Source organism: Numenius arquata, chromosome 8, assembly GCF_964106895.1.
Source record: "Numenius arquata chromosome 8, bNumArq3.hap1.1, whole genome shotgun sequence".
Lineage (NCBI taxonomy): Eukaryota > Metazoa > Chordata > Aves > Charadriiformes > Scolopacidae > Numenius > Numenius arquata.
In genome coordinates, this window is record NC_133583.1 from 40,939,567 (window position 1) to 40,954,296 (window position 14,730).

The 14,730-nt window shown below is 36.8% G+C and overlaps 1 protein-coding gene across 5 annotated transcripts; it reads left to right on the forward strand.

Moving 5' to 3' along the window:
* The first annotated feature begins 518 nt into the window (after positions 1 to 518).
* DBT (dihydrolipoamide branched chain transacylase E2) lies at positions 519 to 14,015 on the forward strand. 5 transcript variants are annotated; one of them, XM_074151222.1, is made up of 12 exons: positions 527 to 595; positions 3,923 to 3,987; positions 4,966 to 5,089; positions 5,255 to 5,330; positions 6,257 to 6,438; positions 6,800 to 6,927; positions 7,716 to 7,959; positions 8,732 to 8,898; positions 9,469 to 9,546; positions 10,466 to 10,657; positions 10,828 to 10,899; positions 11,812 to 14,015. In XM_074151222.1, exons 6-12 carry the CDS (start codon positions 6,838 to 6,840, stop codon positions 11,977 to 11,979), a joined length of 1,011 nt encoding a protein of 336 aa, XP_074007323.1. In that variant the 5' UTR covers positions 527 to 595; positions 3,923 to 3,987; positions 4,966 to 5,089; positions 5,255 to 5,330; positions 6,257 to 6,438; positions 6,800 to 6,837; the 3' UTR covers positions 11,980 to 14,015. The 5 variants fall into 5 exon arrangements, with proteins under 5 accessions (XP_074007322.1, XP_074007323.1, XP_074007324.1 ...); XM_074151219.1 differs by lacking the exon at positions 527 to 595 and adding an exon at positions 3,166 to 3,253; XM_074151221.1 differs by lacking the exon at positions 3,923 to 3,987 and having other exon boundaries at positions 519 to 595; positions 8,732 to 8,856; positions 11,812 to 12,873.
* Positions 14,016 to 14,730: the final 715 nt, after the last annotated feature.

Genomic DNA, 14,730 nt, shown 5'->3' on the forward strand with positions numbered 1-14,730 from the left:
CCGCCGCGCCCGGTGCCGCCGCCGAGGGCCGGAGGAGAGCGGCCGGACTCCTGCCGTCACAGTTACAAGCGAGTCGTTTTCCCCAAAAGCGAGATCGCTACACGAAGCACGGAGAGACAGGCGTGTTGGCCTGGCAGCCACGGTCAGGACTTTATTACAGGTGTACAGGGAAAGGCCGGGCCCCTCGCGCTGCCCTTCACGCCGCTTCGGCCAAGGGACGCCGCACTCCCTGCGCCGCCACTCTCGGCTCTGCTCCAGGAACACCCGTGAGGCGCTCGGGACAGGTGACACCCTCCCGTTACTTCCCGTGGGCGTCTGACGGGTTCGAGGCGCCGCCTGCGCTCCCCGAGGGGTGGACCGGGACCAGCCGGCTACTCCCCACCCACCGCCCCGCGCTGCGGGCCCCCTCCGCCGCCGCCCTCCCTGGCCCAGGCCCAGGGTGGCCGCCCGCCGCCTGGTTGGCTGCGGTCGGCGTGGCTGCCCTCCGGTTGGCTGCTCGGTGGGAGGTGTGCGGGGCCCCCCGGCTGCCCCTTCCCGGAGTAAGATGGCGGCCGTGACCGCTCTGAGGAGCAGCTGGCGGACTGCGGGGCGCCTGGTAAGGGGAGCAAGGGGACCCTGCGGGTGGTGGTGCGGCCGGTTAGCCGGTGAGGGGGTGGACAACGCGCAGCCATCTTCGCCTCGGCGGCATCTTGAAGCCCCGTTGCTTCCTTCCAGCCGGGAGCGGGCGGCAGACCCTCGGAGCAAACACAGCACGCTCGCAGACTTGCCGCCTCCCTCCAGCCCTCCCGGCCGCCGCCTCCCCCGCGCCGGCGGGCGGGCAGTGCCCGAGCTACCCTCCCCGCCTCCCCTCAGCCTGCCCGGCCGCCTCAGCCCGCCCCGCCGCTGCCCCACAGGTGACCGTGGCCCGTCAACCGGCAGCGCGCGGCCCCGCACACCTGGGGGTGAGAGTGCTCTCGCTCCCCAGGGACCCCAGAACGCTTCCTCCGCCCCACGCTGCTCCCCCGTGAATGTCTTCTCCGTTGCCCATCTTTCCCGTGAAGGAAAGGCGTGCCTCCTGTCATAAGCCACTGGCATCCTTCTCTTACGTTAATTCCGTAGTCATCCGATTCATTGCATCGCCTATACCTTACTGCCGTCGCCGCGCCTCCGCCCCTGCATCGGCCCCCTTTGCGTACCGTGTCTGCACAGAGACGGGGTAGTTACACACACAGAGAGGGGAAACATATTTCTTTGAATCTCAGGAGCCTTGATAGTTGGAAATTAAGTAGTTGAGATACTTTACCACGCTCCAAGAAGCGAATCTGCTTGTTTTGCCTTTTAGGATGCAGGTAATCTTGTGAGCATATACCATCATGAAGACTTCCTTCATGCTTTCTTCTGCCTTCCTGCATTTATAGTCTTCCTGCTGTAGTGAAGAGTGTTGATGTCCAATTGTCACTGCTGTTTTATGGAATGTCAGGAAAAGAAATATCTTTTTGTAACATAACACAAGTGAAACAAAATTAAAGATCAGCTCTAAATTCTCTTATTAATTTTTGATTGTAATAATTCATATTGTATTTTAAAAGCCTAGTAGTGAGGAATTTTTTCAGTGATACTTTTGTAATTATCTAGTTTTAGGCTACATATAAGTCATTTTTCTAATTAAGAATATTGAAAGTGGCAGCTTCTTTTTAGTTTTCTTTCTAACTAAACCATCTACTCTTAAATCCAGAGAGGGAGAGTCTGATAAGATGAAAATGCTCATCTTATCTATGTGCATGCTGAACTATAGAATTGGCTATTTATAGTGTGTGTTTCCTGCAAGCACATTTTAAATGTTGCTAGATACTAATTCTTCTTGTGACCATCTACTGTGAACCAGTGATAAGATCCAAGAAATAATGTTTATTATAATATTAAGACCATTTTTTTTCTAAATATTCTCAATGTTTTTGCAAACACTTTGGCTAGCAAGAGGAAGCAGGACAAAGTAGTGGTGGTTGTGAAGAAGAAAAGAAAGGAGCCTGGGGGTCTTTGTGTTAAGTGGTAAGGAAATAACAGTTACCTGGACACTAGGACATGGTGCCAGTTATTTAGGTGAGGGATGATGTCTGACTGAAACACACTACCAAGAACATTGTTTTTGTTTTGCATACATATTCTGTATCTCCAAGTATATAGTTGCCTATATACTGAACCAATGTAAGTAAATGTTCGTTAAAATGACTCAATGGGACAGCAAATCAAAAGAGTTCTATAGAGGAGCATCCTTTAATGTGAAGTCATTGCCTTTGAGCACAAACTGTTTCATTTGACTTTGAAATTCAGTGTTACTTCATCAGGTGATCAGTTGCCTGCAGGCTGCATAAAAACATTTTGTTCCACAGCCAGCAGTAGTTTTAGGATCAGTGGTGATTTTGAAAAGCACAATGGGCTTCTTTTTAAGGAAACAACCAAAACTGAACAGGGGCAAGACACTTGTTCCCCAAATAGCATACAGCTCCCGTGTTGTCTTGGTTTGAACCACAAGCCTTAGTCCATCAGTTGTCAGCGGCTGATGTGTCCTCAGCATCAGTGAGAGACTGGAGTGGGTCCTCAGTTTCTTCTCCCCACAGTAACTCCACGCTTTGAAGACTTGCACAGGAAAGGTGTTATCTTACCAGGGAATTATCGCTTTAGATTGTCATATAGCATAATAGTGGTGATGTAAGCATAACAGCTAGCACTGTGCTTGTTGGTTTTTTTATTACTGTATTTCTCCAGACATCAAGGTACGTAGATGGGTAAGCTATGAATATTAAAACTAATTTTATCTTTTATATGCTTTTGTTATGTCCTTATTTGGCATTACACAGAAAATAGTATTACAGTGATTAAATACTGAAATTAATAAGCATAGTGTCTTTGTTTCATGTGTTTTCTTTTTTCCCCTTGTTAGAAAGGAACAATGTTCTATGAAGAGATTGGGTACTGTATTACTGCTTTAACATACTAGCACACCAACTTTTTTGTAGAGAAAGTGCAGAACTGCAAACCAAAAAGATTCCATTTTAAAAAAAATGCTGTAGTTTTGAATTATTCTTACAAATATAATTTGAAACAGCATTGAAACTCTTCTGTAACAAAACCAGTCTGGTTTTTTGGCAGTGACATTACTAATTCACTACCTGCATTAGTTACCAAATGTTAAAAACACATGGAAAGCATTATGAAACTTCACATTTAGAAATAGTTCACAGATTTGATGTGCTCGTTGTGATCATCTTCACAGGTAAATTTTGAATGTTTTCCATGTAGGGTCATATAAAGAGAAAAGAGCTTTATTGTAAGTTTGGGACAAAAAAATCTTGTTAGACAAAAAATTGTAACCATGGACTCAAGTGGGAAGAAAAACAATTAAAAATAGGAGAAAACACGCTTGTGAAGATGTGCATTATATATGAAATTTTTAATTGAATGAGAATTTTAAATATGTTCATAAAATAAGATTTGTCATTGCTTAAAATTACCATTCAACCTTATTTTTTAATAGGGAAAATTGTTTGGAGGACTGATGAAAAGTTTGCTCATTATAGAAATTAGAAAAATACGTATTCTATATCAGTAGATACAATATTAGTAGCAGGCAGCTGATAAGTAACTCAATATAACTTTGTTGTATCCTTTATTGCATATTGTATTGTATTAATATTTGTTCCTGAAAGAAAGGTGATATTAAATATAACTTGCAATGCTAGATTAGATAATATAGAAAATATGTACATTGTCAGTTCAGAATTATACAGTTTTCTGAATAATCTACTTTTTAAAAGTGTAATATGAAATCAAATACTTGAACAGTTTGGGGGGTGGGGAGGGCAATCAGGAAGTTTCATATTCTCTGTAATTATTGAAAGGATTTTTTTAAAAAAAAAAAGTTAAAATGAACTTTCCCATGCAGGTGTGCTGTTTTCTGGCTCCTCTAAGAAGATAATTTCTAAATTTTACAGTTTTGAGCTACTTGAGGTACATTGTAGCACCTGAATTTTTTTCATATCTCTAAATTAATTAGAGATAGTATCTACAGATAAATTGTTATTTTTATTGATTTTACAGCACTCTAAGACAACATAACACCAGAATTACATTAGATTTAAGAAATCTTACTAAATAAGAAAGGGTCTGAACTAACTTCTGTTGAGATTAATGATAAAATGCCTGTTTATGTCAATGCAAGTGCTACTGGCTTTGCTTTTGACCAAAATCATGACTGATTACATGATGCTTTAAAGCTTAAGGTTCTGTCTGAAGAAACTTTCAGAAAATTCCATTGACCCTTTAGGTTGATTTCTGGATAAATGTAGTTGTAACCATGAAAGAAAACCATCTTGCACTCAGTTCTTAAAAAATGTCATTAAAGTTGATGTGAAATGATATTTACTTGAAGATGATTGTCTCCTATACATTAACAGAAATAAAAGGGCAACTGCCTGTGCCCCCTGGTGTGAATTCCCTTTCCAATTAGTACTTCTGATCAACCTTTGATTGGAATAAGAACTGACAAAGAAAAACATCTTTCCTGCAGTCTAGAGGACCCATCCAGCATCCATTCTGGATAAGAATATTTCAGATGGCTGATGTAGTTGATATTATGTATGCTTTTTGTGAGTGTGTCCTGATTAAACTAATTGCTTAGAGAAACAATAGCAAGTATGAATCTCTTACCAGATCCTGTCATGATTTTTGTTAATTGGTTATGTTATTGTGGCTTTGATCTCCCCATGTGTTGTGTTAGTGAAAGAAGTTAAAGACCTGGCAAAGCTTATGCTGATTTAATGGTTATTGTACATTCAGTATGTATTCAGTATAACTGTGTTTCTGTAAGAACTTCTCTTATATAAGCTAGAATTAAACTATTTTAGTATTACTATTGCATCAGGAATATTAAAAGAACTCTACTTTCTTTGGTCCATTGTATTAACACTTGAGACTTTTCTCCCCCAGGTTTGCATTCACCGTGTTAGATCGTGCAGCGGCATTCGCTTTATAAAATCAAAATATGTGTGCGTGTTTGACAAATCTGCCCTCAAGTTTAGTCATCAACAGCGATTATTCAGAACATCTGCTGGTAATCTTTTTCATAATAAAATAATTTATTTTATTTTGCTATTTTATGCGTGTTATGTTAGCGGTTTTTCTATGACTGGTATGTAGACTATTTTTGATGCATTTAGATTTTTGTCTGATATATTTAGTATTAAACATGCTGTATTTCCTTATTGTCTGTTTTAAGTTTCATGTGGCCAAATTGTCCAGTTTAAGCTATCTGACATTGGAGAAGGGATTACGGAGGTGACTGTAAAAGAATGGTAAGCTCTACTTTCTTAGAAATACACTAAGAAATCAGCAAGTAGTTTAACAGCTGTATTGTCAATTATTTATCTGAGAAAATGTTTTCTGGGTTACTTGTGAAGGTTTTCAAGTTTCATTTTCCACATTTTAAAACCTTGTATATACCGAGCTTTACATTTTGTTTACTTGCAATCTGGTTTATTTGGGAGTGGAAAAGGTGGAGTGGAAAAGGTGGAAGGAACGGGGTGCCCTAACTGTACCTGTATATAGGCTTTCCTTCAGTGATTAATGGTTTTAGAGTGCGGGAGCCTGTCTTTTATTATACTTACTTAGGCTGAACTTTAGAAACAAACGGCTATTCTGCGGAATCCACATAATGTTATCCTATACCCCTTCTCTATTGACTTTAGTAAAAGATGTAAATATTTAAATTGTTTGTAAAAAGCCAATGATGAATAGATTAAGCAAAATCAAAGTGTACAGTGAAGAAAGGCAGCGTTGAAATGCCTTGTGCTTTGTACAAATAGGTAAAAATACTTCTTTCTGCATAGAAGACAGTTTCCCACTTCCAATTTCCTTTCTGAAACTGGTCGTGTATTGATCCTGGCAATTTGAAACTAAGAACTTAGGTTAGGACTAAGCTGGGCTCATTCTTATTTATAGATGGTTTATAATCTGTCAAGAAAACTCTGCTTTACTAAAGTAATAGTAAAAATATATGTCTGATGATACTCTAAGTCATTGTGTCATTTCACACAACAGGGTACTGGAGCAGTCAGGCAAAAGGTATATAGCAAATGTATCCATTATGTAGAATTTGTCTTCTTATCTGGAATGTGTTTTTGTGTTGTGGGGATGTACATAACTGAATTAATCAAAAGAATACACAGCATGGATTTTTACACTTAACATGTTTTATACTACCCTGTGTCTTTTCTCTTAGGTATATAAAAGAAGGTGATAGTGTGTCTCAGTTTGATAGCATCTGTGAAGTACAAAGCGATAAAGCTTCTGTTACTATTACCAGTCGTTATGATGGCATCATTAGAAAACTCCATTACAATTTAGATGAAATTGCTTATGTTGGAAAACCATTAGTGGACATTGAAATCGATGCTTCAAAAGGTATTGTAAGTCCTTTTTAGCCTTGCATATTTTTTGTTTGTTGTCATAAAGCCATCAGTGATAGAGGAGTTTACTTTTTCATCTTAAAAATCTTAAAACTGATTTTTTTTCCCCCCTTTATAAAGTCAAGAAAAGTAAGTAGAAAAAGTTGTGATATTAGGATTTAAATTCTCAAAAGCCAGATGTTTCCTATTGAAAACTTAGCTTAAACAGCAGCCGTTAGCATGGTATGTTCCTGTCCACAGTAGCTCAAAGTAAATGTTAAAAACTTCAGCTGTCACAGATAGACAGCATGGTCGAGGTTAGAAATTAACAAATGCTTATAATGTAGTAAAGTTAAAATTTGTCTTTTTGTTTACAGGCGTTTCCCCAGAAGAAGATGTTGTTGAAACACCTCCTATGTCTCATGAAGAGCACACTCACCAAGAGATAAAAGGTCATAAAACATTAGCAACCCCCGCAGTTCGTCGTCTGGCCATGGAGAACAATGTAAGTTTGCTGGATCAGGTCCTGCTATGTTTTATCCATCTTTTCTATAGCTGTTTGACTGACTAGGAGGAGAACATTGATCTAGAGGAAAGTGCAGTGAGAAGTGACTTGTTTTCAATACATTTAAAATGTATAAAAACTGTTGTAAAGATGAAGAGTTCTGTGCTTTCTTGTGATTGTGGTGGTTAGGAAAAGAATTACTGGGTTTAAAATGCAGCTAGGATGCTTTAGGCTGGAGATTAAGAAAACCCTTTTAGAATAAAAATAATAAAGTATCAGAATAGATTCCTGGGATAGAAAAAGGAGGAGGGTAAAATGGAATCTCAGCTTTAGCAACCTTGTTCTGTTTTTCAGATTTATATTAGAGCAGAAGATGTACTAGGTGATCTTTTAACCACTTTTCTAATTCTTTTTTTTTTTTTTTCAAGTGAATATGCCATTGGTTTTGAAAGCTTGTGGTACATTTTTAGGAGAAAAATAAAACAATAAGTAGGGAAAATTAAGTGACAAATTGCTTTCCTCAAATTAATATTTCACTATTGATCCTGTGAGGAAATTTAGAGGTAAGTAGTATTCATAGCTCCTCCTTAAAGTATGCAGTCAGACTCCTAGTGGGCCTTCTAGATGATTTGAACAATGTTGAGTACTTAATAAATCATAGAAAGGGAAAGAGAACTGTAGGTATGTTAGATCAGTAACTGGAATAATTTTTAACCATGGCTCACAATATAGGATATTTTTATATTGCTGTAAAACAAAAGTGTCATAGCTTTTTATGTACTTTTCAGATTAAATTGAGTGAAGTTGTTGGAACAGGGAAAGATAACAGAATTCTTAAAGAAGACATACTCAATTACTTGGCCAAACAAACAGGAGCTATTTTACCTCCATCACCGAAGGCTGAAATTATTCCACCTTTGCCAAAATCAGAGACTGTGCCAGCTGCTCCAAAGGACAGAGCACGCAAAATTCTTGTGCCTGTTTCCAGACCCATTGTGTTTTCAGGAAAAGACAAAACAGAACCTGTAACAGGTAAATGATGAAATATAAAAACTTGAGACCACATTCACAGTAGACTACCAGTAAATATTACTCAGTGAACAGTTGATTCCTTTTGATGGGAGTGTGTTTCATGTTATTGTCATGCGAGTGAGCAATAGGAAGACATGCTCTGTAAGAAGGTGTTGCGTGAAAGTATCATTTTATGAAATTGTTCATGTTTGGGTTGGATGGAGTTGGGCTTTAAGTTGCACTTGCTCATTTTTAATCCATGTTTCTTCAAATGTAACAGGTAGGAATTCTGAAACATGTTAATTTGTTGCACTATGAGTCATTATGCAATTATTGGCAAAGTGCAGTGTATGTAAGGGATTATCAGTGCTTAATAATAGTGTACTTCAGCGTTCACACTTGTTTTGGGAAAGAGTGCAATAAAAGATACGAAGGTAAGAAGCAGCACATTAAGAGAGGAAGAGAATAGGTTTTGCTTGCCTTTCAGGCAATGTTTATTTGGAGAGGCTGAAAAGAGTAGTGCAGATTACTGTATTATGATTTCATATATACACATACGTAGGAGAGATACACAGTAATATAATCTGAAGTATTACAATTGTAAAAATTGAGTTGCATGTGCTGAATAACTGTTGATCCTAAAGTGAGCTTTACCCTGTCCTTTTTTTGTTGTTGGGTTTTGTTTGGGGGTTTTTTGGAATAATTTTTTAAATGGAAACAAATAATTGAAATTTCACCATAACTTCCCAGAAGTTCATTTTGTTGGTTTAAGAAGTCAGTGAATATTTTCTAGGTTTTCAAAAGGCAATGGTAAAGACTATGAGTGCAGCCCTGAAGATACCCCACTTCGGTTATTGTGATGAGATTGATTTGACTCAGCTTGTCCAGCTGCGAGAAGAGCTGAAACCTCTAGCACAAGTTCGTGGAGTTAAGCTTTCCTTTATGCCTTTCTTCATAAAGGTGAGACGTGCAGCAGAGCACTGTATGGAATACTGATGCAGATCTTGCCAAAATCTGATCAATGATTGTTGTAAGTTTGGAGCACCTCTATCAACTGAATAATTACAGGTCACAAGAAAAGTCTCAACTTTCTTGTTTATTGCACTACTTATGAATTTATTGCTGGAATTGCAGTTAGGGTTATTGTATAAGCTGTCCTAAGTGGAGAGCTGAGAATTGTTGCTGAATCTCATAACTTTTGTCTTGGGATATTTGATTTGAATTGTGGAACAGAAATAATAACTGCAGATTCAGCTTCAATTATACTTGGGAAAGGGATTATCATTTTTTATATGTCTGTCTGATTTATATTTGGGTTTTGTAAGTTGTCTTTTTCTTCTACTATCCCTAATAATGGCAGAGTATCAACAGACAGGTTTAGGAGAGTTCAAGCCAAATTTGATTCCACTGAGGAAATCCGTATTGTTATTAATCTAAATTGTCTCCCATTGTTCCTTTCTTTCCATGCAGCTCTCTGGTTATAAAATATAAAAATCTATCTTCTTTTTTTTTTTCTTTTCTATTTAACAGGCAGCCTCTCTGGGATTATTGCAGTATCCCATTCTCAATGCTTCTTTGGATGAAAGCTGTCAAAATGTCACATATAAGGTTTGTAAACTACTGATAAAAGTTGTGAACAGAAAACCTAAACTAACAGCTAACAACGGCTTTTCAGAATGTCTGAGCTGATTGTAAGAACCAAAATTATGGTGTTGTGCTGGAAAATAATTTGTGTCTCCAGATTCTGAGATTGGATGTGATGTATTATTGATCTCATTTCAGTAGTTTGTTTAATGAGAGTCACTTTGTTATTCAGGCTTGCCTTAAAAATGCATATTAATATAATGATTTCCTATTTTTTACTTGAAGATGTGCCAAGCATTTAAAATGAGAACATTTAAAATTTAATACAGTAATTTTTAGTAACAGCACAGTGGTTCCACTATTCCAATGCTCAATCCTTATGTATTAAAGTCATATTTTAAACTCTGTTTTGATAAACATTTAGTTTTCATACAAGGTGCTGAAATGATGCTTGCGTGCAGCAAGTGTCTGTTTTCATAAGTGATGTGTACATACTCCTTGCAGCACAAACTTCTTTTGTGCTGTTATATCAATATCTCTCAGATGAATCTTTATATATTCTTTACAGTAAATGAAAGGTAACTCAGTTTCCTTTTTTTAAAAAATTGTAGTGTTCTCTTTAAAATCTGCTAGTCATGTTGTGTTACACATATAATCATCCTAAAGTAAGATATTTTCAGTGTGAAATTGATTCCAGGATTCTGCATTTCCTAGATGTGAAACTGCCAAAATCAATTTGCATTTTGCCAATGTGGAAAGCTAATATTTAAAAATTTACATCTCCTTCTACCCTCGAAGTTGTACAGAGGAGTTGCTTACTGCAGATGGCACTTTCTACATTAAAAAGATATATAAAGAATACATTATTCAAGTGCTTTCTTATGTAAAGTATGTTTTATATTGACTGCTTATGTTAATGACCAGTTAATGAAACTTGTTGCAGGCTTCGCACAACATTGGAGTTGCTATGGACACAGAGCAAGGTTTAATTGTCCCAAATGTGAAAAATGTTCAAGTCTGTAGTGTGTTTGAGATTGCTTCTGAATTAAATCGCCTACAGTCCTTGGGCTCTGCAGGCCAACTGGGAACAAATGACCTCACTGGGGGAACGTTCACACTTTCAAATATTGGCTCAGTAAGTACAGGAAAAATGAGAACTTATATCTGAAAACTGCTTCTGAAATGAGTACCCTGGTAAAGTTTAACATGCAATGAACAAAACCTGTAGTAATTAATGCAAGACAATCTGCTTTAAAAAAAAAAAAATTATCTGTTAACTAATACCCTCAGCTTTTTCTTTTCTAGATTGGTGGCACTTACGCCAAACCAGTGATACTACCTCCTGAAGTAGCCATTGGAGCACTTGGAAAGATACAGGTATATTAAATTTATCTCAGCGGTGTGAGTGTTTAACTCCAGCTAACTAAGATCATCTGTAATGAAAATGAAATGTGGAGTGTCCCTTTGTTTTATTTTTCTTATATAAACATATTTTCACTTTACATTACAGAAACTGCATGGCTTGTGATTGAAAAGTTTTGTGATGCTTTTAGATAACTCTGCAGAGACACCAAATGTTTAAATAGAAGCCTCTTCTGCCAAAGGTTCAGATTTCCTTTCTAGAATCCTGTTATATTTCACTTAGATCTACGTTTGGCCTTCTAGTTATTAAGAAACAACACAAATATATTTTTACAAGTTTGGCAACGTGGCAACAGCTTTTTTGCTCTCATTAATGGAAGAACTTGAGACTAAAAAAGTATTCTGATAATGAAGTATAATTTCATGAGCCAGATAGCTGAATCCATACAGAGCTCTGAGTGGTGAAGGCAGTTTCATATTTTCTGAATGTCAGGCTCTAATTCTCTAATGTAGAGATTTGAGATCAATGCTGGAAATGAAATTAGTATTAATTTAAAATACTTTTTCTATGCTCTTCCTATGAGCCTTTTGTTTAGGGATTGCTTTAAAGAAACCATTACTTTGAGCACTAACAGTGCAATAAACTATTCAGGAAGAAACTTTTGAGTCAAGAAAGGTTTTCCCTACTTCAGTATTTCTGTGATGGTGGAAACAGGATGTAACTGTTTATCATGTAGGTTTGTAATATATTCTAATCCACAGCACAAGCAGTAATGGGAAGATCTTTGTTTTTTGAATGGCACTACTGCTGCCTGTCTAATTTAGCAAAATGTTTAAATTTAGATTAAGAAATTAATAATAAAAAATTAAAGATTTATTGTTGAAAGTATTTAATACTTCTGTTTTTTTCCTTCCTCTGATTTTTAGGTTCTCCCTCGGTTTAATGGAAAAGGTGAAGTATTTAAAGCACAGATAATGAATGTGAGTTGGTCAGCGGATCACCGCATCATCGATGGAGCTACAATGGCTCGGTTTTCTAACCTGTGGAAATCTTACTTGGAGAACCCTGCTTCAATGCTGCTAGACCTTAAATAAAGGAACCATGGCTAAAATATGGCTTTAAACTTTGGATTAGACTGAACAATTACAAAAGCTAGCTCTGCTAGCATGTGCCCTTTGCTACTCACATTATATAATAGTTTTATGTGGTTAAAAGTTCTCAAGAGCTGCTATCAGTCTATCAATTATTTGTTACTTCTTTTAATTAGTAGTGCTGTAATTACTTCTACAGCAGACTGTCAAACTTAATAGGTCACGGTGCGACTTCTGAATGTGGTGATGGAATGTCTTTATTTTGCCTTTTATAATATGTATGGTTGTGAGGCTGGTGTGACTGAATGATGCTGATCTACATCTGCAGTATTTGTAATCTGATTAACCTGTTTTGAAGGGAAATACTCATCGTTCTTCCTTGTTGGAAATGCAAATTTATTTTAACAAATAATATCCAAATTCCCAAAAGAAGTTATGCAAAAATCATATACAAATAAAATGCCTTTTATGCTTGTGGTCTAAGATGTCCAGAGAGCTTTTTGTTGTTTAACTGAGTAAACTTTTCAAGTCTTTTGATAGTCCTCCTGGCAATTACTTGCACAGGTACTCTTTATTGAATTATAAATGAAGAGGCCATATTTATTCAAATGCTTTCTGATAACATTTATTGATAACCATCAGGGCCTTAATACTCTATAGAATATCTTGTACTTTTGTCGGCTGTAAGTAGTTGCAGTACTTAAATACTTTCCAGTTATTTTTGTTTCTTATAGAAAGCATCTGTCTGTTTAAAAGAAAAAAAAATAAAGGAAAAAAGGAGGATCTCATTTGTTGTTCTGTCATTAGGTAAGCCTGACAGTAAGCAGAATGTTTTTTAAAAGCTTGCGTAGTATTATTGATGTTCAGATACTAGAATTTGACAGATTAATCAGATACAACAACGAATTAACAATTAACATTAAAAAAATACTATGTGAGGTACAGACTTTTTAAACTTGGATATGAGGCCCATAATGAATAGGTTCAAGTTAATGCCTTCAGAACAGACAACAGTTATGTAGCTTTAAGGTAAACTAAACGATGATGAAGATTACACTGGTTATTTAACAGGAGATATGAAGAAAACCTTCTAGAAATGTAAGTTGCAAACAGACACAAGAAAAGAGACTTACATGGCCTTAAAAATTAATTTGTGAGACACAAAATGGACATTTTCTCCTTTCTTTAGATATATCAAAAGCTGAGCATTTTCCAAAATTGTAGACCAAAGCTGTCTGTTGCATTTGGTTGTGAAGATGCAGGACAGAAGCTACCAAAGGTAGAATCTCTGCTATCTTTGATGCTGAGACTGAGCAAGAGGAAAGCTGGTAATGGAGGGGAGGGAGCATGGCAGCATACACGTAAGGTGCTATTTATATTGTGGTAAAAGGGTCTTTTATATATAGGTTATTTCTTGCGAAGTTTGACTAATATATCATGCTTATCACCTATTCCATTTTTACCAGATTTATTTATTCCTAATAAAAAAAACTAAAGCCACAAAGAATTGTAGTAATATTGTTTTTATTTGTGAATTTTATGCAGGCAATCCTGTACAGGTGACTCAAACTTCTATTTCTTCTTATCGTAAAGAACGTACTGCACTCAAGACTACCAAAAGAACACAGCTTAATGGCTACTTTCCTACAAGTATATTGTTGTGGTAAGGGCTTAGTTTTTAATCTGGTGACTGTGGAGAAAATAAACTGAGAAAATACAAGTGTATGATAGAAAGCAATAAAGTGATTTTGAAATATTTGAGACAGAATAATTTTGCTCACACAAGGAGCCTGAAATTTCTGTTTCTCAAAACTCCAGTAAAAGAGAGGTTTGTTTTGGCTGGGTTTTTTTCCTAGCTCTAGTTACCTGTCTCTTCTAAGGAGCAGGAAATGAAGTAGTTAGGTTTTTAGTTACGACTTTTTTAGATAAGGGAAAACATTGATTAAAAAACAATGTCGGGGTTGAATCTATACTGAAACTGAAAGAAATACCTATACCAAACAACCTGTTTGATCATTTTTGCTTTTTAATAACTTTTTAATAAAAAAAAAAAAAGGCATAGTTACTGTCTGTTACTGTTAAGCAGTTACTGTCTTTTTAAATAGGTATTGGTGTTCAGGTGTTCAGTTGGGCATGGACAGGAGAGGGTTTTTTTGGTTATAAAGTTCTATGTGGTAATGCTAGAATCTAAGGCTAATAATTTTCTACTGAAAGAGGTTATAACCAAATAAATGATATTTTTAAAATTTCATCTTCACATTTTATACTCCAGTGCAAGAATTTGTTCAAATTATCTAGTTTTATGGCTTCTGCCTCAAGTAGTGACCTGTGATTATTGCTTTCTCTCCATTTGGTTGAAGAGAAAGATTCTGAGAGTTGTCCTTTTATCTTCTCCAAGGGCTCTTTGAAGAAATAGAACACTAAAAATATTTCATGATTGGAAGCATGAAAAGGGGTGAGTAATAACCCCTCTACACATCCTGCTAAAGATTACTTTTCTGTCTAGACTTTGATAATTTGCGCTAAAATTCTTCAACAGGAGAATTCTTCAGCATGGGCAAGAGTAATGAGTAAAATAGTGATATAATACGTTTTCTAGTCTAATTAGTCAATGTTGCTGCTTAATAGCACTTTGAAGCTCATTTATCTTGCAGAGAAACATTACTAGAGTAAAGCAAGTAATTGTCATTTTGAATTCAAAACTAGCTTGTTTTTTATTGTGGACTGTAACAAGTACTTCTGTGTTCTTTTTGT

Coding starts and splice junctions, on each gene's coding strand:
- DBT (XM_074151219.1), top strand. CDS start 3,166: ATGTTAAAAACACATGGAAAGCATTATGAAACTTCACATTTAGAAATA. Junction 3,988..4,965: donor ACAGTTTTGAGCTACTTGAG/GTACATTGTAGC, acceptor TTTCTCCCCCAG/GTTTGCATTCACCGTGTTAG. Junction 10,658..10,827: donor CACTTTCAAATATTGGCTCA/GTAAGTACAGGA, acceptor TTTCTTTTCTAG/ATTGGTGGCACTTACGCCAA.